Source organism: Drosophila tropicalis, unplaced genomic scaffold (assembly GCF_018151085.1).
Source record: "Drosophila tropicalis isolate 14030-0801.00 unplaced genomic scaffold, ASM1815108v1 contig_1002, whole genome shotgun sequence".
NCBI classification, from domain to species: Eukaryota; Metazoa; Arthropoda; class Insecta; order Diptera; family Drosophilidae; genus Drosophila; species Drosophila tropicalis.
This window is the reverse complement of record NW_027172360.1, coordinates 3,010,034-3,032,859: the sequence shown is the minus strand read 5'-3', so window position 1 is coordinate 3,032,859 and position 22,826 is coordinate 3,010,034. Positions and strand designations below refer to the sequence as shown.

The following is a 22,826-nucleotide window of genomic DNA, read 5'->3' as shown; positions in this document are numbered from 1 at the left end:
TTAGCCCTGGTTATAACGATTGTACTTAGCTTGTAAGTTATCGATATAAGATACTCTGTAACTCTGAAGATTCCCTTTTCTTCCTTTTCCGCCTTTGAAAAGGAAATTTAACACAATCCACTCAATAATCAACAGGTTATGGGCCCAGATACACGAAAGTGTGGGCGGCAGGATTTGTGTTAAAAGTTAATGTAAATATTTCGCAGTTGGCGAAAAGTAATTGTGTGGAAAGATACACGGCATAAGGCGGTTGCTGCGTGGGATGCACGGAATTAGAAAGCGTTGGCGACGATAACCGTAAAACCGTCGGACAAACTTGCTGAAGTGAACATTAAGATAGAAGACGAACTAGCGGTAATCATATTACCTATAAGTTTGCCAAAGGAATATGAAAACTTCGTCATTGCGATGGAGACACGTGATAGTTTGCTTTCTTTGGACAGTCTCACGATTAAGTTGCTGGAAGAAGGAGATCGCAGGAGTAACGAGAGAGTAACAACCCCAGAAGAGCAACCGGCGTACCAGGCAAACGTGCGAAAATATCCAATTCGTAAAAAGAAGTCCTTGTTGGATATAAGTTGCTATAGTTGTGGGTAGCGAGGTCACTATAAGAGGGACTGCCTAAAGTTTAAAGAAAAGTCAAAGGTAAATCGGCAGTCACAACATCGATCGTACACAATTCAAGCTGCGGCGCAGGCAGGAAATCTGATGCTTTGAGTTGGTGTGTGGATTCGGGAGCAGCGGCTCATTTAGGTGGCAGGCGTAGTATGTTTTCGAATTATGGTGCACATGAAGAAGATGTTGTATTGGCCGACAACCACGTCATAAAGGCAATTGGCAGAGGTGATGTGCGTGTACAGACCGGATTTCGTGAGCTGAAAATGATAAATGTTTTGCAATTACAAGGAGAGCTCTTTGTGTTTAAAGAGATAGGCAATCGATGCCTTGGAGCGAAACAGATAAGTGCAGAAGATTGGCACTACAGGTATGGTCACTTAAATTATTCAAGTCTAATGAATATTGTTAAACGCAGGATGGTGGATGGCATGGAAAATGTGGATTTCTCTGAGAAGATGCCATGCCTCAACCTTTCCCGCCGGCGTAGTATTCGAGAAAGTCGAGGAATTTAAAGGATCACGGAATGGAGTGGCTGAACGAGCAACCGGACGCTTGTCGAGATGACAAGATGTTTACTTTTACACGCGGATATGGAGGAGTTTCTCTTACACTAATGACAGCGTGTTACATTCGAAACAGATCACCAACAGCGGCTTTAATTGGTATGACGCCTTATGAGGCATGGACTGGAAGGAAACCCAATGTGCAGGGTTTATGCATTTTTGGATCAATAGCAGTCGCATTAGATAAGAGACGACGAAGCGAGTTTCAGGCCAAGGGCAGAGAATATCGGCTCGTAGGATATTTACTGGTATCAAAAGCATACAGGTTGCATGACAATAAAATACGAGAGGTCGTTGAGAAACGGGATGTCATGTCTGCGTATCCGAATGATATGGTCTCGATTTTTAAATCCCCTTGTCCAGCACAAACAGTCACAGGACTGGATTTGTGGGGGGACGAATTAAGTAAATATGATATGGAAAGTGAGGAATTTGCTAGAGCTGATGGATCTGATAGTGAGCGTTCAGGCCAGAGCGACGATGAAAGTGGCCAAGCAGATGAACAAGAACCAGAACAAGAGACACGACAAGAAGGACAGATCGGTCTTGGAAGGCCACGGTTGATTCGTACCGGCAAGACAGGATGTCCGAAGAAAATGTATGATCGTGTAAACAAGTTACATGTAAAGGAACAAAGACATTCGAAGAAGCGATGAAAAGTACGCAATCTTCATTCTGGAAAGCTGCAATGGATAAGTAATATGAGGCTCTGTTGGCAAATAAGTTATGAACTCTGGTAGATTTACCCAAGCGACAACAAGCGATTGGTTCAAAATGGGTGTATACTATCAAGCGATGGCGATGGAAGCGTGGAGCTGTATAACTCTCGGCTGGTGGCTAAAGGGTGCGCACAAACATACTGCGTCGTTACACCGAAACCTTCTCTCCAGTGTGTCGTTACCTAACGATACTGTTGGTTTTGGCTATAGCAGCGGAGCTGAAACTTTATCTGCACCAAATTGATGTGTGCACAGCCAATCTTAACAGTGACCTAAACGAAGTCATCTATATGTGGACAACGCAAATTCACAGCAGGTGTTGAGGCTAAAGCAATATATGGATTAAAACAAGCAGGAAGGGAGTGGAATGCCAAGTTGAATACAGTGCCTTTATCAGCAGGATATCAAAGGTAGACTTTTGTATAGTACTATTATATGTAGATGATATATTTATAGCTTGCCGAGAATTGGACAACATGTTCGCAATCAAGGAAAAGATGATGAATCAGGCTCAGTAGATAAAGGGCATGCTTCAAAGACATAATATCGAAGTGTATCGAGTTGTTGCTACTCCATTGGATACAGGTTTCCAAATGGAGTGCAGAGACGAGAAATGCGTCATACAGGATGTGACAATGTATCAGTCGGCAATCGGACAGTTGTTATGAAGTGTTTGGCGGCGACGAAGGATCTTAAGTTGCACTACCGATCGTGTGGACATGCGCTGTCAGGATACGCTGCCGCAGATTGAAGCGGTGATGTGAGCAACCGCAAATCGTACACAGGGTATGTGTTTATCTTGGCAGGTGGCCCGATTTCCTGAAAGTCAGAAAAACAATGCAGGGTGGCATTAAGCAGCACAGAGGCCGAGTACATGGCTATGTCTTCAGCGGCGTAAGAGGCTTTGCATTTGAGGCGATTGTTGATCGAAATTGGATGTTCGGAGACAATTTGAGTGCTCAATCTCTGGCAAAAAATCCGGTGTTTCATGCTAGATCGAAACACATTGACATCAGACATCATATCCTTGAGAAGTTGTTGCAAGTGGCGGGATTCATCTGGACTATATATCAACTAAGGACATGGTAGCTGATATATTAACGAAAAATTTCCTTAAGCAAAAGCATAATCATTGTGTCACGTTACTGAATTTAAACTAAGATAGAAATCGTAATTGAGAAAGGGTGTTGAAAATACCATATGTTTCTGTTTGCAGCCCTGTATTATTTGTTACCCCTGTGTATATCGATTGTACTAAGCTTGTAAGTTATCGATATAAGATACTCTGTAACTCTGGAGATTCTCTTTTCTTCCTTTTCTGCCTTCGAAAGTGTATGGACACTAATAAAGATAATCTTTTAATTTAACACAATCCACCCAATTATCAACACAAAGATAAAGGCATCAACTACAACGAGGCTTATGATTATGGCTCGCCAAAAAGAGCTTCAGCATAAGGAACTCCGTCGGGGCGATATCGTCGTGAAAGAGTATAATTGGTCTCTGTCAAAATGGTATCCCCCTGTCCAAGCAAAAAGTTTTCACAACGACATAACCTTTGCTGAAACTGGCAAGATAACAGGGCTCTACGCCTCACCAAATATTGGCTTTCTATGAGTGGAGATGAAATTCTACGCATAAACAGCCGAATCACGGCTGTCCTATTGTGTTGGATGGAGATCAAGTATTCACAAAGCTGATGATAAAACATTTTTTCAACGAAGTACAACATACCGAAATACAAGACGTCGTAGATAAGTTCAATTCGCAGTTCTGGATACCGAAGATGAATACCAAGATCAAACGAATTATCAACGAATGTATGTGCTGTAGACAACGTAAAGCCGATTCTGTTAAAGAGCAAATGGGTCTATTACCCAAGGAGAGGTTGTCTACATTTCAAAAACCCTTCACATTAGTTGGCAAGCAATTTTTCGTCTATACAAAAGATGGACAACGCACCAGCGGCAGGTACACTAAATGCCTGCGAAAGCGAAATGGCGTTTTCTTTACATAGTTAACATCTAGAAGACTACATGTGGAATTCGCACACACTCTAATTGATGGCAAGGCAAGGAGAAATTTAAGCAATATGATCAGATACTGGCACAAATCTTAGAGGCGCTTCATGAGAACTAACAGAAGCTCTACAGGAAATAAAAGTCTCGAATCGACTGATCCACATGATGGCTTAGGGATCCCCTACTTAGGCGCCAAACCAGCCGTATAGTTCAAATCAATTGGTCTGTTACAATAAAATTTGTATTGTAAACAATAAAATTTCAAAAAGCAATCATCTTCCTATAATCCTGAGAATCAATGTTACTGTTACAGCACGTCAGAAATCCATAAAACCAACTAAAGTCTTAGAGGACTTCTATAAAACAAAACTATCTTCAATCAATAATCTAGTTTAATCTGCCAGGATCATCTTAGAAAAAAACAGTATCACATTAGCTGAAAATAATAAATATGTACCCATAAATTTTGGGACAAGAATTGCTAAAGATTATTTAAACTGCGCAATGCTAGTCGATATAAATACTTTAAAACTTAATTATTGTCTGATGCTTAAATGTATTTCGACACCAACAAACGACTTAAAGCCCATATTTATAAAGTCAGAAAAGAGAAATTCAATAAGGTTATTGAATACTTGTCTAACTCGGCAATTATGGGCAACGATAAAATCACTGAAGAAGTACAAATAAGTTTAAAGTTATTGAAAGGTTTACCATCCAATACCCAATTTAAGGAACAAGAACATTTTACCTCTCTTCAACAAATAAATGTATCCAATTAACGTTGCTTACATTTTTAAGCTTTAGCGAAAGCCAATTTCTTGAAAACTCGCAGTTCGCACTAGGCCAAAAACCTGGATAGAATCTTCTAAAAATTAGCAGTTTTGTTAAGAAGAAATATTAAAGTTACCCAAGTACCAAACAAAAAAAAGTTTTGACTCATCCTTAATCATCCTTTGACACTAACAGAAGTCTTACAGGAAATAGATGTACAAGCGGCGCGCGGAGAATTTGCACTAAAATTAATCGAATGAATCGAAAAGAACTGCGACAACCTAAAAAATGGTGAACTTGTCGTAGTAAAATGCATAACAATTGGTGAATGGCCAATTGGAACAGTTCTTCAAACACACCCAGGATAAGATGGAATAATGAGAGCAGCAGACATAAAAACTTAAAAAAACAGTTATCGTAGGCCAGTGAGAAACCCCCCAGAAAATTTCATTTTATTTGTATGTAAGCAATGTTACCGAAAAAATACCATTTCTGTTCTTAAATCTAGTATATAAGTCAATTTATTCAGTTCAAATTTGAGTTTTGCCTTCACGAGACGTGTCTACGGAAACTTTTGTTCGCGCTTCAACTCCAATCGATCACATACAGTTATCCAACAACAACAAAACAGTAAACAAATAACACCACAAAACAGACAATGCAAAAATTAATCTACTTTAAGTCGTAAAAGCACCATTACGATGGGGACAGCTGATCTCCCTGATATGACTAAACTAATGTCTAAGCCCAAGTTTCTTATTATGAAACGCACCGACGACAGTTCAGTGACCAACGTTTCACCATTTCTAATAAAAAAAACTATTGATTTCACTTGCAATGGAGAAGTTCTGGTTGCCGAAAAAACACGTAATGGAAACCTTCTCATCAAAACAAAAAATTTGATCCAAGCTCACAAACTCTTAAAACTTCAACTACTGGGGCCATACCCAGTTTCTGTCTCTGAACATCTCACCCTCAACGTCTCAAAAAGAGTCATTTATTCAAACGACCTACGCTGCATTACTGAAGATTCTATCAAGCAAGATTCTATCAATATTGAAAAAAGTTAACAACGAGCTCCAAGAAACTGGACTAATTATCCATACATTTGCCTCACACACGATCCCTGAGTACATCAAAATAGAGTATAAAATGGTCAAACTCCGCATCTACATCCCGCCTCCACTGTTTTAGGTTTGGACACACTTCTAAAATCTACCGCGACAACAAGGCCTGTATTAATTGTTCTAAGGATTTTCACAATGATCACGACACCAAAGAATTTTGCAACTATAACAAGTGCTGTGTTAGCTGCAAGGATAACAGTCTCCTTGATACCAACCACTTATCAGTCTTTAGAAGACGACCTATATTTGAAAAGCAATAAGAAATACAAGCCATTAAGACCCTACAAAAAGTTGATATTAAAAAAGTCGTCTCGATACATAATTCAAGCCACCCACATGATGGTTCCCTTTACTCTAATGTAGCAAAAAGCATTACCACAGTCATCACTGACGTGAGCTAACCTCCTACGTTGATTTAATGAAAAGCACAGAGGAAGAACCAACATCATCTAAAAACTCCCCACCAGCTCAAACACCTTTAACAATTAACACACATACAACAAAATTCAAACATAAAAATCTTCCCTAAAAATATATCAGGCAAACTTAAATCTCAGCTAAACAAAAAAAATTAAATCAGAATTTTCCAAATAGTGCAGCAAAAGAACTAAAATCTAGTGCAATGGAATATAAATGGTTTTAGCAATAATTACAGTGAATTTCAAATGCTTATAGCAAAGCATAGACCACATGTCATAGCTTTACAAGAGACCCATATATTAGCAAGTGTTAAGTGTTAAGTGTCCTCTTACGGAGGAGTAGCGATTCTTATACACAATTCAAAACAATACCAACAAAAATTACTCAACACTGACTTTGACGCAGTTTGTGTCAAAATCTGTTCAAAAAGAATATTCCGCATTGTCTCAGCATACATTCAACCAAAAGTTAAATTCACTAAAAACAACCTACATTCAGTACTTGGTACTTACAGCAACACGCCCACACTAATTACAGGTTTCTTTAATTCCTGGCATCAAAGTTGGGGATCCCCAATCAATAACAAAAGATAAATTTATTATCAAGACTAATATGGTCATCCTTAACGATGGCAGTCCAACATAATTGAGCACGCACAACACCCTAACACACATGTGTACTGCGGATATTGCAGTGGAAGCAGTCTGGGCAATCGAAACTGATTTATCAGCAGTGACCACCTCCCAATCTTAACTAGCCTATTCACTACAATCCATAAACAGAAACCAACACACAGACCATTGTTCAAAACTGACAGAGCTGACTGGAACTTATATTCTACTCTTGCTATAAGTCACAATTCTTTTTATACCAAGTAGCAACAAGACAAATCAAGAATCAGCCAACATCAATAAAATCATTCTTAGAAGTGCCCATGAAAGTATCCCTAAAGCTTCCCCTAAAACATCGCACATTGTCCCATGGTGGAATAAAGATCTCGAGTTATTAAAGAAACCCAAAAACCTTGCTTGGCGATTACTAAAACGTAATATATCCACGGGTAATATAATTGACTATAGGAAAAAAAAAACGCACAATTTAAACGAAGTCTAAAGTTAGCTAAAAAAGAATCTACAATAAAATCAACTGAACAGATTAACCATCAGGCCCCTATGAGTAAAATATGGAATAACATACATACGTCTTTTTTGTGGATTAAATTCCTCCAAAGGTCTACATACAAGAACATTATTCGACCACAAACATCACGTGCCCACAAGAAATTACGAATGCTTTCTGCAGTGCCCGGTCCCCAGAGTCACATGACCGCAACTTTTCCAACCTTTTTATAACCTACAAGAGAAGAGTTTTAACAGACAATATATTGCACACGCCTGGTAAAAATGCCCTCCCTATTGAGGACAATATTAACTTTATTGAATTCTCATCGGCACTAGAATCCTTAAAAAGAAATACTCCAGGCTTAGACCGAATTAACTATTCGATGATTAAAGCATTGCCAGATATAATAAAAAAAAAATTATAGACCTATATAACTCAATTCTAAGAGACGGCATACCCCAACAGTACAAGCTCAACATAGTAATACCTATATTAAAACCAAACAAAGACAAAACATGTATTCCTTCTTATCGTCCTATATCACTGAATAATTGCATCTCAAAACTACTAGATAAAATTATTTCGAAAAGACTGGTTTGTAACTACTCACAAACTTCTACACTTTAGTCAAGTAGGTTTCAGAAGGGGAAAATCAGTTATGGACTGTCTTATATTTATAGACTATCTTATAACTAAATCCTTGAATGCAAAAAAACATATATCAGTTATATCCTTTGACTTCGCCAAGAACGAAGTTCTCTTCATTGGAGAACGGAATCCCACAAGGATCTCCATAGTCCGTAGTCCTTTTTGTCATTGCTTATCAAAAACTTACTGAAACCATACGCCTATACAAAAAAAATATCAAATAAGTGCATATGCTGATGATTTCAATCTAATAGTTAAATTAGACAACAAAACAAAAACAAAACAATTAATCTTGATTCTATGTTTAACAGCATTTCCGATTGGTGTATCTTATCTGGTTGTAGACTTCCTCCTGCCAAATGAAGGTATATGCATATTTGTAATAAACAGCGCTGCATATGTTATGTTAGTACAAGCAATCTACAAAACTTAGATTATTGGGCCTTAAATTTAGCAAGAAACACAAATGGAATATGCACATAGACGAAAAAGCTAAATTACTACATAAACGACTAGATATTATTAAATGTCTCTCATTAACGAGATTCGGTTGCAGCACAATAACATTGATATCTGTAGTAAAGTCATTACTTATGTCCAAAATAGACTGCGGCTTACCAATATACGGAATGCTGCTCCAAGCTCCTAGAAAAAAATTCAAACCATCTTAAACGCAGGAATTAGAATTGCCTTAGGCGCCTTTCGCACAACACAAGTAACCATTTTTTTTTTTTAAACCCGACATTTCCACTCGACGTCAGAATTCAACTTCATACTGCCAATCTAGTTCTGTTAACACAACGCTAAGTATATTGAACAAAAGCACATCTCCACCGGATGTTTATAGAAAAGAATTACGGCGAATTAAATCAGAGCAACATTTCATTCACACTGACGGCTCCCAAGTTTCTGGTTCCATGGGTTTTGCGATTACTACAGCACATGACAAAATAAAAAGAGGACTTCTCCCAACTTATTCGTCAGTATTTTCATCGGAATTAATTGCCATTCAAGAAGCCATTCTCTACCTGCAAACAAGGAGAGGAAAATTTGTAATCTGTTCCGACTCACTTTCTTCTCTTAATGCCATTAAAAACGTTAGCAATAACTCTCATCACGTCGCAGAAATAAGAAACCTATTTATTATACTATTCCCCAAATTTACGATTCTATGGATTACTAGACATGTTTATATAAAAGGCAACGAACTTGCTGACACCACGGCTAGAGAATGTAGACTCTTTCCACTTATATATACACTAAACAATAATACCACGGATTTAATATCCGATCAAATTAAAGATACACATTACCGACTTCGATTGGGTCACACAAACATAACACACGCTCACTATTTGGATAAAGACATCCCTTAATCATTTCCATTCTGCCTTTCCCTTACCACATTAACCATCGATCATTTACTTATCAACTGTCCTAACTTTATTTTAAATAGAACGAAATACTGGCCTCAAAATTCTGCTATGACCATATTAGGCAACCCATCTGTAGACAAAATCGTAACCATAATAAAATTCCTTAAGGAATGTAATATTTTCCATAGATTATAACTTAGTTAAACAAAAAACTTTAGTCCACCTACTAACAATATGTTACAATAACTTTTTCTAACATAAAGCCAAAAAAAAAAAACAGAAGGTCGGGGCTAACTTCGACCGCGTCAAAGTTTGTATACCCTTGCAACTTTTTTGGTAATTCTTTCCTTACAAATTAGCCATCAAAGTGGAAAAACGTGTTTTCTCAAAAAGGCTTACGCTTGCGAAAGAATGGCCTACAATCATAGGAAATAACGAATATATTGATCATAGTCACTGTTTTCCACCGATCGTTCCTATGGGATCTATATGATATAGTCACCCGATTTTTATCAAATTTGGCACAGTCTTTAACAGATACATAAAACTGACAAAAGTTTAATTCGAAAGCAATCGCGATAAAAGTAACGAAAGTATTTACAAAAGTCACTATTTTCGACCGAACGATGGGAGCTATATAATATAGTCACCCGATCTTAATCAAATTTGCACAGAAGTAATAAACTGTATAATATTATGTTTCACGACAACAGCACAAAAAATAACGAAGTTATTGAGAAAAGTCACTGTTCGTGACTTTGGGGCTGAATCCGAGATATACAACCAGTATATACAAGCCTACGTGCAAAATTTCAGCTCTGTAGCTCTTACGGTCTAGGAGGAGTTTGCGTTGATCCAGACGGACGGCGGACGAACGGACATGGCTAGTTGAACTCGTCTCGTCGTGCTGATCAAAAATATATATACTTTGTATGGTCGGAGATGCTTCGTTCTATGCGTTGCACACAATTCTGACCAAAATTAATATACCCTTTTTGTAAGCGTATAAAAAAACAAAAAAAAACTAAATTTGTAATATATGTACAATGTACATAACATGTATATAATCACTCTTTATAACATAAGTTCAAAAACCATATTGTTAAAAGACATAAGAAAACCACAGAATGCGTGTGGTTGGTTGTGCAGTTTATTCGCGACTGACTTCTTTATGTCTCTCTTCGAGTCGTTGCTCTCTTTTACGCATCTCGAGAGAGAGTATACATATACATGTGTGTGATCATCCATGCATTGAGTTGAGCTACAATTTATTGCAACAAACCATAAAATAAAAACTGTATATTAAATGTATGTATGTATATAAGTAAAATGTATCATAGAATAATTCAGCCGAAGGCCGATGTTGATTCGAGTTTTGTAAACAAAAATCAACTCTCCAATAAATAAATAAATAAGTCAATTTATCATTTTTTTCTAAGAAAGAGATGGTCCGACTCTTAATGAAATCAATGGCGTAGAAACACGTGCGTATAAGAATTGAAAAATAAGGCTCTCTAAAAAATATAAAAAAAACGGCCAACTCTACAACATCTATCATTTCGCACTTAGCTTATTAAAAATGAAAGCTTTCTGTCTGAATATACAAATATTGTATAAAATATTTGTATCACTATGATGATCTTTTATACCTGAAATTATTCTCTTCCCAAAATTTTATATTCATCATGACATCCTGAAGCCAATAGTTATCGAGCTCTCGTTTCTATCACGAGTAAATTGCATTTCATTTTTTTACATTCATTATTATACCCTGGCAGAGGGTATTATAAAATTTATCAGATGTTTGTTGTTCTTGATCAGAATGAGAAGCTGAGTCGATATAGCCATGTCCGTCTGTCTGTCCGTCTGTGTGTCCGTCCGTCCTTCTGTGCAAATCAACTTCACGCCGCCATCTTAAGAGATAGAGGGATGAACCTTAATATTTAAGCTATTTATAGCCCGGAGCAGATATAGTATGAAAATTGTCAGGATCAGACCACTTTATCACATATTTGAAAAAAACATAGATGAAGAAATTTGAGTATCTCTATAAAATTAACTTATATGATAGTTTACAATACAAAACATCAGATCCTAAAATTTTAAATAGATCGGATAAATACAACACAAGTTACAGTCAATATAAATCGACAGCGCTGCAGCCAGCCTACTACGTTATTGCTGGAAATCCACCGAGCAGCTGAGCACATGATACATACACAGACGCAACGCTTCATAAACTGTAGGTGTATGCGTGGCAATCTAAATGGAAACTCTATTTGGAAGGGTTTTTCCGTGCACTGATACGGAAAAGAATTTGAAACAAGTAAAAATATTATGGCCAAGGACTGCAAGGGTATATAAACTTCGGCACAGCCGAAGGTAGCTTCTGTGATATTTTTTTTAATAATATAGTAGACATATGTACATATGATATAAAACATTTGCGTAACTTACTTCAGAACGATGAGGTAAGAAAACAGCACTAGTAAGGTTTCCCGCAAGCCCCGATACAACATATACTATTGCCGTGCGAACAGTTCCCAGAAGTCTTTCTAAATCAGTGAGAAATAACTGTTGAAAAACTAGTGTTATTGCCAAGTGCAGAACACCAGCATGCATACAAAGGGATGTTAAAAGCCTATAAATTTGATCAGGAGTTTCTACAGAAATAAAAGGAAACATTCCGCAAACGTTGTTTAGACATGATATCTAGAAGTAAAACAAATAAAAATTTCAACAGTTATAATAATGACATTAGACAATAATCAAATAACCATACCTGAGAGCATAGCGACGCTTCCTCGTGAAAATATCCATTGACAAACTCACAATATTCTCGAGTTGTTATACGGCATTCACCGTAAAGGCCAGTACAACATGGATGACCAATTACTTCGCAAACCATGTGCTCTGAAGTATGGTCTTTGTATCGATATCTTTGTGAAAAGGAATTGGTTTTTCGGCATATAGGCCATTTTGTTATGTCATCGGGCCATTCATATGGAGCTATTGAAGCAGGAGCATCACAAAATTTTGGATCCAGACCGCATACGGATCCTGAAATGCGGCCTCCGGGACCTGATTCCACTGGCGACCACTTCTTCCAAGTCGATATGGATTTCTTTAATATTAAGAAATAAATAAGAAATATAGATTTATGCTTTATTGAGAACTTACAGTAACTAAATTTAAAATATATAAAAAATTTAGCAAAGCAAGAAAGCAATTTTCTTACTCAATTTAATGTCCGAAGCATTTTTAATTACTAATTTTTTTGAGTAGCAATAAATTAATTCCCGTTCATTTCTCTAAACCCGTATAATGTATGTATTTATAATTTATTTTCGTATTAAGTAGTGTTCATTTGAATTGGTTATCATTAATACAATAACTTCTCCGGCGGTCAGAAAAACAGCACCACTTCAAAAATCATGATTTTTATACCCCTTTAGAGGGTATTAAATAATTGGTCAAATCATTGTAACGCACAGAAGGGGACGTTTCCGACCCAATAAAGTATTTATATTCTTGATCAGCATGACAAGCTGATATAGTCATGTCCGTCTGTACGTCCGTCCATCGCTATGATAATTTACTTATGTGATAATATTGGACAAAAAACCTCAGATACCAAAATTTGAATCTGATCGAATAAATAGAACACAAGTTACTGTCAATATAAATCGGCTCTGCTCCACACACACAGACGCAACGCCACATAAACTGTATGTGTATGCGTTCCCTTTTCGCATTATACATACATGTAAAATGTGTGCTGGGTTGCTAGTAGTTTTTGTAGCCCTGGCTATTGAGAGAGTGGCAAGTAAGTTGGAGTGAGTGAAAAAGTTGTGACGTCGCACAGTTGGGCCTCTGCTCGGATAGCGTTGCAAAAATACGTTTTTTCATAATCGCGTTTGGCAAAAATGATATATGCAATCGATAGGAAATACTTCAGAGATTATGAATCCGAAAAATTTTAGAAATCGGTTGAGATTCATGGGTGCTATAGGCGCCAAAAAGTTGAGACATTTTTAGTGAAAAGGAAAAAATGATAATTTTTAAAAAAAATCGCAACTTTAAAACTGAATATTGGGCGATTTCAACAATCGATCTTGGATATTTTGGTTTTATCTGAAAAGTATGTTCTTTATTAATAGCATGTTTCATAAATTTTAATAATTACTTAAATAGTTATTGAATTAGAAGCGTTTAAAAAATGTACTAAATATTGGCATTTTTGAACTTTGATGGAATAAAACTAGTAAGACTCAACTAGTATCACTACCGGACTATATACACTAGGTAGGTGAAATATTTACATATCAGATGTATATAGTCCCAATATGCGGAGACCTGCGACAGCGATGCGTAAGCCATAAAACTAAGGCAACCTCGCCTAAAAAATGCGCTGCAGGTATAAGGAAGAAGAAGAGCGCATGCGTATTGGCCTGTAGCTTTTTTGATAACATTGGGTAATGCTGTTTTGCAAATACTACCTTACATATATGCCTTTCTACAATGATAAATTGCTAATTACCTGCTTTGGAAAAAATGACAAGACTTATTATTGACAAGACTTGTTATTTAAGTTGATGAAAAGTTTGTCCTATTTGTGGGTTGGTCGTTTTTATTTCCGTTTACCTAATTGGATGTAAATATTAAGTTGTTTACCTAATTAATACAAAAAGGGTAATACCGAAACACGAATGATGGAAATACTTCAAGAAGATTTTCTGAAAATGATGCAGTGACATCTTTTATAACAGGTGTTAGTCAAGAGATCATTAAAAGGTTGGCTGTTATCTTGAATGTTATAAATTGCAAGGAAATGGTAAATGGTGAACAATTTTCCGAATATACTTCAAAGACTGCTTATCTTTTGACTGAATTGTAAAAACTTACCCCAACGGTACATAGGATTTTGGCTCACGGAAAGGATTTAATAGAATATCAGTGTTTACCACTTGGAGAGCTATCCGAAGAAGCACAGGAATGTAAAAACAAGGACTACAAAAGGTTCAGATACACTAATACATTAAAAACTTATCGTGTTAGACAAAATAAAGACCTTTTTAACATGCTAGCAGCCTCTTTGGACCCACTTATTGCATCACTGAGACACGTGCGATCACGAAAGGATTTGGAAAATAGCAACTATAGTCCCGAAATGTTGAGTTTATTAGATACTGATGTAAATATTGAAAATTATTTTGAAGAAAATCAGCCATCAATAGCAAATTTTCAAAATTAACCTAAAAAATTAAAAAAAAATTTTTTTTTTTTTTTGTAATTATGTTAAAAAATCAAACTAAAACATTAAAAAATGTTACATAGTCGTCTAAAACAATGAAAAATTCCATTTGTGATTGAAAAAACCCGGTTTTCGATCCATTTTTAAAGGAAAAACATGCTTGAAAATATTTTCTGACTTTGACCTTGAATATTACAGCACCACGAACACCCAGCACTTTTGACAAACATTCGTTTTGAAGCTTAAGGTATTCTTTATCATATGCTTTTAAAATTTTTGAAATCGCATTATTGGTTTAAACGCTATGATTTTTGCAATGCTAAATGCCAGAAGGCCCCACTGTACGTCGTTAAAAATTTGCCAGGAAACAAGTCGAAAAGTCGTCGGCAAAAATAAAATGAAAAGTCATGTCGTTCTAAGTTGAACACTAAACGTTGTATCTAACTAAGTTTAATTTGTGAACTCGCCCAATTGATTTGTTTTTGTAAACTGATCCAGCTTTCAAACTTTCTATTTGTTCATATACAAATAAATCCATTACATAGATATTATGAGTCGTGATCAAGCAAGTAACAAGTAAAGCTATAAGTTTCTTAAGGCCTTACGAGTAACCTTAGAAACTCATTTAGCATAAGTTTTTGGAACAGATCTCAGAAGCAAGTCAACTAATTTATAAGGCCTTACAAGTAACCTTACAAGTTCAGCAGGCATTAACAAGTCCTTAGAGCAGGACAAATAAACAATCTAAGAATCGCATCAATAGAGAAGCAAAGCGGCAAAGGGTTAATACTCAAGCATTTGAAAGGCAAGAAAATATACGAAGGAGAGGTATAGAGTCTTAACAGCAGCAAGCGGAGAGATGATCAGAAGCAGCAGAACAGCAGAAAGTACAGGAGACAGCAGAACAACAGACTTTGCTGAAATTGCTGAAGAACGATGATGAATGGGACGCCACTATAAACAAAGCGCTCTGGTATACCAATAGTGAAAAAGAGACAACATCCATACATACATACTTCAAAGAAGGCAGCTCAGAAAAAGCTAGATGAGACGAGCAGAATAGAAACAGTGGTACATTCGCAGCGGAAAGCTTTGAGAAAATCATGAGTTTGATGGCGAGACGGTTCCTGTAAAATATTGATGTTATCGTTGATCAAGAGACAATTCCTGAAGACGTCAATGTGGAAAAGTAGATCGATGAATGGTTAGCAGCCGGAATTATGCGTCCGTCTTCATCGAAAACGCTAGTCGCCTTGTAATAGTAAACAAGAAGGATGGTACGCGGCGTATCTGGGTTGATTTTCGCAAGCTGATCGTAATGGTTTTAAAGGACTGGATTCCTATGTAATCATATATTGATCATATTGATAAACAAGGATGTACTCGATTTATATATAGACGACATAATTATTCAGGCTGAGACTCCAGAAAAGTGCTTTGACAAAATGTCATCAAAGGATGGATACGGAGCGGCACTCTTGCAAAGGTCAGAAGGCAATCTACATCCTGTTCACTTCTAGGGCCAGAAATCGTATGAATCAGAGCAACGCCAACATACTTGAAGCTAAGGCCGTGTATTTAGTAGTAGCAGATGGAAAAGGAAGTGATTATTGACCCTCATTATGCTATTCACTTCGCTGTGCGAAAAACCCTTCATGCTGTGTATCAATCTTATTGGATTCCCCATCTCGAACATAGGTTCAGCAGATTTTGAATAAGTGTGTGTTTCCAAAATTATGTTGACAAAGGGTACCAGCCACTTTATATTTTGCATGTTGACCATTTAGGCACAATGGACGCCACTACAAAGCAGTGTAAATATATCTTGGCGATAGTTGGCGATAAAAGTTTATTTCGCTAAAAAAAATTGATATATGGTCACAAATCTTCGGAAATCCTATGCGTATAGTTTTCGACGGAGGCTTAGCATTTACGGCCAACTTGTTTGCGGAGCATATGAAAACGAAAGGCATAGAGCATGTATTGACCACAAAGAGAGCTCCTCACCGAAATGGACAGGTGGAGAGATTAAATCGAACAATTTTGTCGGTTATTGCATAGATCTCCAAGCCATCCAACCAAGTGGTTTAAGGCAGTTCCAGAGGTACAGAGAGCTGTCAAATTTAAAATGCATACATCGACAAAAAAATTGCCGCTCGCGCTCAAGTTTGGTGTAAAGATGAACAATAAACCAGCAGATTGCTTCCTACAGCTACTTGAAGAGGACATGCACCAACGCTTTCAGGAAGACGATGAGATAGAGAAACTAATTCGCTTAACGCAGAACGCAGTTAACGCAGGAAAAAAACTGACCAGCGACCAGGTCCTTATGAGGTCACGCAGGTTAAGAGGAATGGCAGATACAATGTAATGAAAGCATCTTATGTACATATACAATAAAAAAAACAATAAACAGAGGAACGACGCTGATTCGTCGCTCCATCAAAGGGCTAGTGGGCAAACTAGCCCATCCCTTAGTACCGAATCACTTTGTATACAGCTGGATAAATCTGACTCGTGGTGCGGACATCAGCTGTGCACCGGTCAGGCCAACCCGGGGCCTAAAAGCCCCGATTTGGGCACCTGCCAACCCCGCGGATTGCGTCGAAAGCTTTTAAGCTACGTTTCAAAGCTTGAAACCTCGATCACGCAATTGCGGCATACTTTTGGGGATTCCAAGGTATATAGCCGGGTCTCAGCCCCCCTGCCGGCAACTCGGTTTTTGGGCCCCAAGCCACGCACTCAGCCTTGGAGGCGAAAGTACCAGGTTCAAATCCGCACTGTGGAAAAATTATCAATTGCGTTTTTTCACAGAAATTAATTGTCAGAAAATTTCTAACAATTAATTTGGGTCTATTGGAACCAGTGGTTGGCACTTTCGTCCGTCACAGACCGAAATTTCCAAGTGTGTGGAGCCCAGAAGGGAGCGGCACATCTTCCATAAAATTCCAGGTTGAAATTACCTGGTTGCAAGCATTGGAGGGCTGGCTCAATGGTGGGGCCAAGTGGGCTGCGTCAATCAATGGCGCTCGCTTCAGCGCCGGTTCTATGGTCCGAATCTGTTTGCGTCGAGAGTCCAGGCAGTCAGTTAGCGATAGAGGCTCTGTTCGGTCATGAGCGTGTAGGAGTAGATGAGATGTTTGGTGCAACCGATAAGCCGAAAAGACTGCGTGAAGACTCAAGGAGTCCACCAGCAGGCAGTGCGGTGCAACCAAAAAAAAACTAAGTTGCAACAAGTTAGGGGCAAGAGCGAGATGGCAGAAATGGGTGCATTACTGGAGGAAATAGCTGAACGTATCAAGCCAACTAAAAACTAAGTTGCAACAAGTTAGGGGCAAGAGCGAGATGGCAGAAATGGGTGCCAGAAAAGGAGGGAGGCAGGCGAGCCATTACGAACGCGCTTAGAGACAAAGTAGACAGACTGAGAGAATTGCAGCAGGCAGTTAGCAACATTCTGTGCAACAATTGCGACCCTGAACCAGTAGAGGCATGCCCCAAGTGCACCATAGCGCCACCGAAGTCCTTCGCTACCAAAGGACAGCAAACTGAGAACCTGCAACAGCCAATAGTGCCCCGCCAAAGAACAGTCGCCAACACTTCGGAAACCTTTTTTGCCGCAGGGCAAAAAAACATTTCTAAGCCGCAAACGGTGGCTGCGCGACCAGCGAAAAAGGCGAAATCCAAGAAGCGTCCACCGGATATTTTGGTCCTGGGAAAGGACAACATTTCATACAGTGAAATAGTAAAGCTGCTTACTAGGAGCCATGACGAGAAGCACATTGCTGTGGGCGACCGCGTTCGCACGGTAAGACGGACTGCGAAGGGAGACCTGCTGCTGGAACTAAATCCATCTGGCACCGAAATAGTCGACCAGCTGAGACAGGACATAGGAGTGGCGCTAGCCGGGCAGGTAGAGGCGCGCACACTGTCAAACCTCACCAGGATAGATGTGCTGGATATGGACGGACATCTTGAAGGCTGGCAACCTCAAGATAGGATTTTCTGTGTGCCGCGTCCGCAAAAACACATCGGCGGTCAGATGCTATAGGTGTCTGACGTTCGGCCATGTAGCAGCTCGCTGTTCGGACGCGGTGGACAGGACAAATTGGTGCTTAAGGTGTGGATGCAAGGACCATAAAGCGAAGGATTGCAGAAATGGGTATAATTGCTGCCTATGCGAGACCCAAGGCATAGCCAATAGAGCGCATGTAGCCGGCAGCCAGCGTTGCCCATCGGCTTCCAAGAGCGGACCAAATGCGCTGTTTTCCCGGACGCAGCATGATTAGATTCTTACAGCTAAATCTAAATCACTGCGAGGCAGACCAGGACCTTCTGCTGCAGACTCTAGTGGAACAGAAGAGCGACGTGGCCCTTGCTAGCGAACCATACAGGAAAAAACCCAGCGGGAACACCGTGTGCAGCGGATCAAGCAAGGCCGCCATCATCGTCTGCAGCACTCACATCCCACCCCTGACGAAAGTGAAAGCTGCGAGGCATTACATACGTGGCTGTATAGGCAAGATATTTGTATACAGTTGCTACTTTCCCCTGAGTCTCTCGTTTGATGAATTCTGCGAGACCGTCGACGAGCTGGCAGCTGACGCCCGTTTGCACACACCCTGCCTTATCGCCGGTAATTTGAACGCCGGGCCAGTTGATTGGGGCAGCACCTACACCAACTCAAGGGGAAGAGCGGTTCTGGAAGCGTTCGCCCAACTGGACATAACCCTGCTAAACTGGACATAACCCTTCGTCAGTAGCTCTCTGTGCCGAAACGCGACCTGGGAAGTCGGCAACTTCTACACCGCCACTGATCACGAGGCCATACTGACCGTTCTCGGCTCCAGAGAAATCCTGCCTGTGCCAATCCCGCAAGAGAAAGCGTACAAAACCAGCAGCTTAAGAGAGAGCCTTTTCAAAAGCTCTCTAAACGAAGCTACAATTCAGGTGGACAGCGCTGAAAATATGGCAAATTGCTTGGCTAGCTCAGTCCTCTTGGCATGCGACGCCAGCATGAACATAAGAAGGACCTACGCAGGCCCCCACCGCCCGGTCTTCTGGTGGAATGAAGCGATCTCCGGAGAGCGGCAATCATGCCGAACACGGGGGGCCCCAAGCAGGAGTCCAGAAAGCTGCTAATGACAGTCTGCAGGTCGATCATTTTATACGCGGCCCCCATCTGGGCACGCGCCATGAGCGTAGACAGCTATACAAGAGGGATCAGATCGTCGCACAGGCTAAGCGCGCTGCGAATCTGCTCGGGTTTTCGCACAGTATCAGACGAAGCGGCACTTGTGATCGCCGGAGTGGTGCCTATCGACCTACAGGCAAAGGAGGCGGAATTTATATCTGCTACAGAGCGTGGACCTATGGCAGGCTAGATGGGATGCGTCGGACAAAGGCAGGTGGACCCACAGATTAATCCCGAACATAAGGAAGTGGACAGAGAGGACTCATGGTACGGTAAATTTCTACCTGACCCAGTTCCTGAGCGGCCATGGGTGTTTCCGACAGTACCTTCATCGTTTTGGGCACGATAGCTCTCAATGCTGTCCAATCTGCCCGGGCGAAATAGTGGAAGACGCGCAACACATCCTGTTCGTGTGCAGTCGCTTTGACAACGGCAGGAGGGCGCTTGAACGGGAGGCAAACGTTGAAATATGCGCCGAAAATCTTGTAGATCTGATGGTGGCGAGAAAAAGCATGTGGGAGGCGGTGAACAGTTTCGCCGCGTCAACAGTCCGCGAGCTGCTTAAAAATTTAAGGCAGTATCTTGACAAATTGTTCAATTATACTCGAATGTCGATCAATACATTCGATTATATTTTGACGAAGATTCATTCAAAACTGGAAAAGTGTTGGACAAATTTTGTTGTTAATCCCATAACGCCATGTGAAAAACTTATTCTAACTTTGAGGTAACTATGTAATTAAATATATTTTTTTTTTTTTGCAACAAAAATGTTTGATTTTTTTAATTGTTTTCGGAATTATTTCCGTCTCCAAAATAAGAAAGTACGATCTTTTGAATTTCCATTCTGCAAAGCATTTTTTTTCGCATGTCCATAGACTTCATATATGGCAGAAGGCTCTCAAAAAAACATTGGTCATCGTCGGGTGTTTTTGGTGTATTAATTTTTTTTCTAAAAGTTTAAGTTTCTCCTTCTCAATGGACAGCAGTTTAGAAGGCATACTTTTTTTTTATTTTTTTTGGGAAAATTCTCTTCCTCATCTGTGTCACATAGCTCAGCCGAATTGTGGGATAATTCTGTGTCCAGCGAATCTTCACACTCTGGAACACAGAAACTTTTATTGGAGCAGCTGGCCTCCAAATTTGCACACGTTTGCCTGGGCTTCATTTGGTCTTTTAAAAATAGAAGGGACTCAAAATGAGGCCAGGAGGCATAGATGCCAGCATCAGGTGCACAGTCTCCTGACTTTTCTGTTGGCATTTTTTTATACTCATTTCGAAATCGGTCCCGAAGATTTTTCCATTTTTTTTTTTGAAACAGTCTCCTGAAGGTTAATCAAAAAATTTAATTATGTAAATAAAATTAACCATTTAAAATTGGAAGGACTACAGTCTCCGTTATTGTAAAGGAAACAGTCAAGGCACTTTGGGAGGAGTTGCAGCCAAAGCACATGACACAGCCTTCAAAAGAAATGATTACCGAGATAGCTGATGACTTTTGGAAATTGTGGAATTTCCCAAATTGTTCTGGGGCTATTGAATACATTCGTATTCAGTGTCCACCTCATTCTGGATCCATGTTAGGCATTAAAATCCCTAAGTTTTTGTAGGCGATCAAGCATATCTTCTATTGGAAACTCTGTTAAGGCCATACTCAAGCCGCACTATTAATGCTGAAAGAAAGTATTTTAACAAGCGACTCTTCCGAGCTCGAAGGTGCATTGAATGTGCTTTTGGAATCATGACTTCCAAATGGCGTTTGCTCTGGAAGCCAATTGAAACCGATCCAAATTTCGTCGACATTATTGTAAAGGCAATTTGTATTCTGCATAATGCAATTATTGACCTTGAGGGAAGTCCCAATGTCAATCAAGCACACACACAAGCAATGAAAATAATGGAAATGAAGAGTTATTTCACCCAGCAAGTTATAGATGCCTTTTGCGTGTGTTTATGTGTACAAATAGGTTTTGATATTAAAAATCCACAAATATAATATAAGCAAAACTTACTTGGTACTTGGAGACTTTTCTCAATCTCTTTCCAATTCTTTTCAAACACCAGCCGACTGTGGTAATTTTTTACATTTTTGGTCCCACAAAACAGAACGAAAAAAATGTCCGTTATTAAGTCCTCAACATTTATGTTCGGACTCGAACTCATTTCAGCATTTGAATCGTTGGACGGTTTAATTGCATTGAAAGCAAATACACAAAAATATAAAGTGTTTGCATCAAACTGTTATTAAAGCTTGAGTTGCGCAAAAACATTTTTCAACCAAAAACCAACTATTTTTTAAGCTCAGAACACAACGAAAACACACGTATAACAACAGTTGGATGAAGCGATAAAGTGATTCAGAATCGCATTCTCGCAACTCGCTTCAACTAGTCGCTTTGGCTCTCTTCTCGCTTCGCTTGCACTCTCACATGCATTCAACGATTACATATAAGTTTGAATGCAGAGCTTTCTCGCTCATTTTTGCTGCTTTTTGTCTCCCACTTTGTATACAGTAAGTCTGTTTTGTTTTACGTGGCGTGTACCCACTAATAGGGTTTACTACCACGGCACTCAAATATGCCACAATGGACAAATAGTACAGGTGACGATACTATGCGTCGCCAAACGCCCGTTTGAGAACTGCTTATGCAGAATCTCTCCAGTGCCAGTTGAATGCCATGTTGGGCGGACATGACATTCCCCCTTGGGTGGGGCGAGGCCGACCTAAAACCTCTGCTGGTCTTTGGGTGCAGCACCCGGTTGTGTGGCCGCAACTCCACGACTTGAGATATTTATCTCATACCCACCTCTGGGTATTAAACCACAGCCACTACGATCTCCCACAAGGGGGCCAACCACAAAGGGCCAGTGGGCAAACTAGCCCATCCCGTAGTACCGAATCACTTTGTATACAGCTGGATAAATCTGACTCGTGGTGCGGACATCAGCTGTGCACCGGTCAGGCCAACCCGGGCCTAAAAGCCCCGATTTTG

General features: G+C 39.4%; 1 protein-coding gene across 3 annotated transcripts in view; it reads right to left on the bottom strand.

Annotated features, from left to right (window-relative positions):
• The window catches only part of rho-5 (rhomboid-5), a 289,374-nt gene that overhangs the window by 139,098 nt on the left and 127,450 nt on the right, over positions 1 to 22,826 (bottom strand). For 2 of the 3 annotated variants that reach the window (XM_068285525.1, XM_068285447.1), the window contains exons 3-4: positions 12,171 to 12,512; positions 11,846 to 12,100 (exon numbers count right to left, since the gene is read on the bottom strand). In XM_068285525.1, the coding sequence (XP_068141626.1) occupies positions 11,846 to 12,100; positions 12,171 to 12,512 (597 nt within the window). Of the gene's footprint in view, positions 1 to 615; positions 876 to 11,845; positions 12,101 to 12,170; positions 12,513 to 22,826 lie in introns of those variants that run through there. The other variant, XM_068285605.1, reaches the window with a different exon arrangement.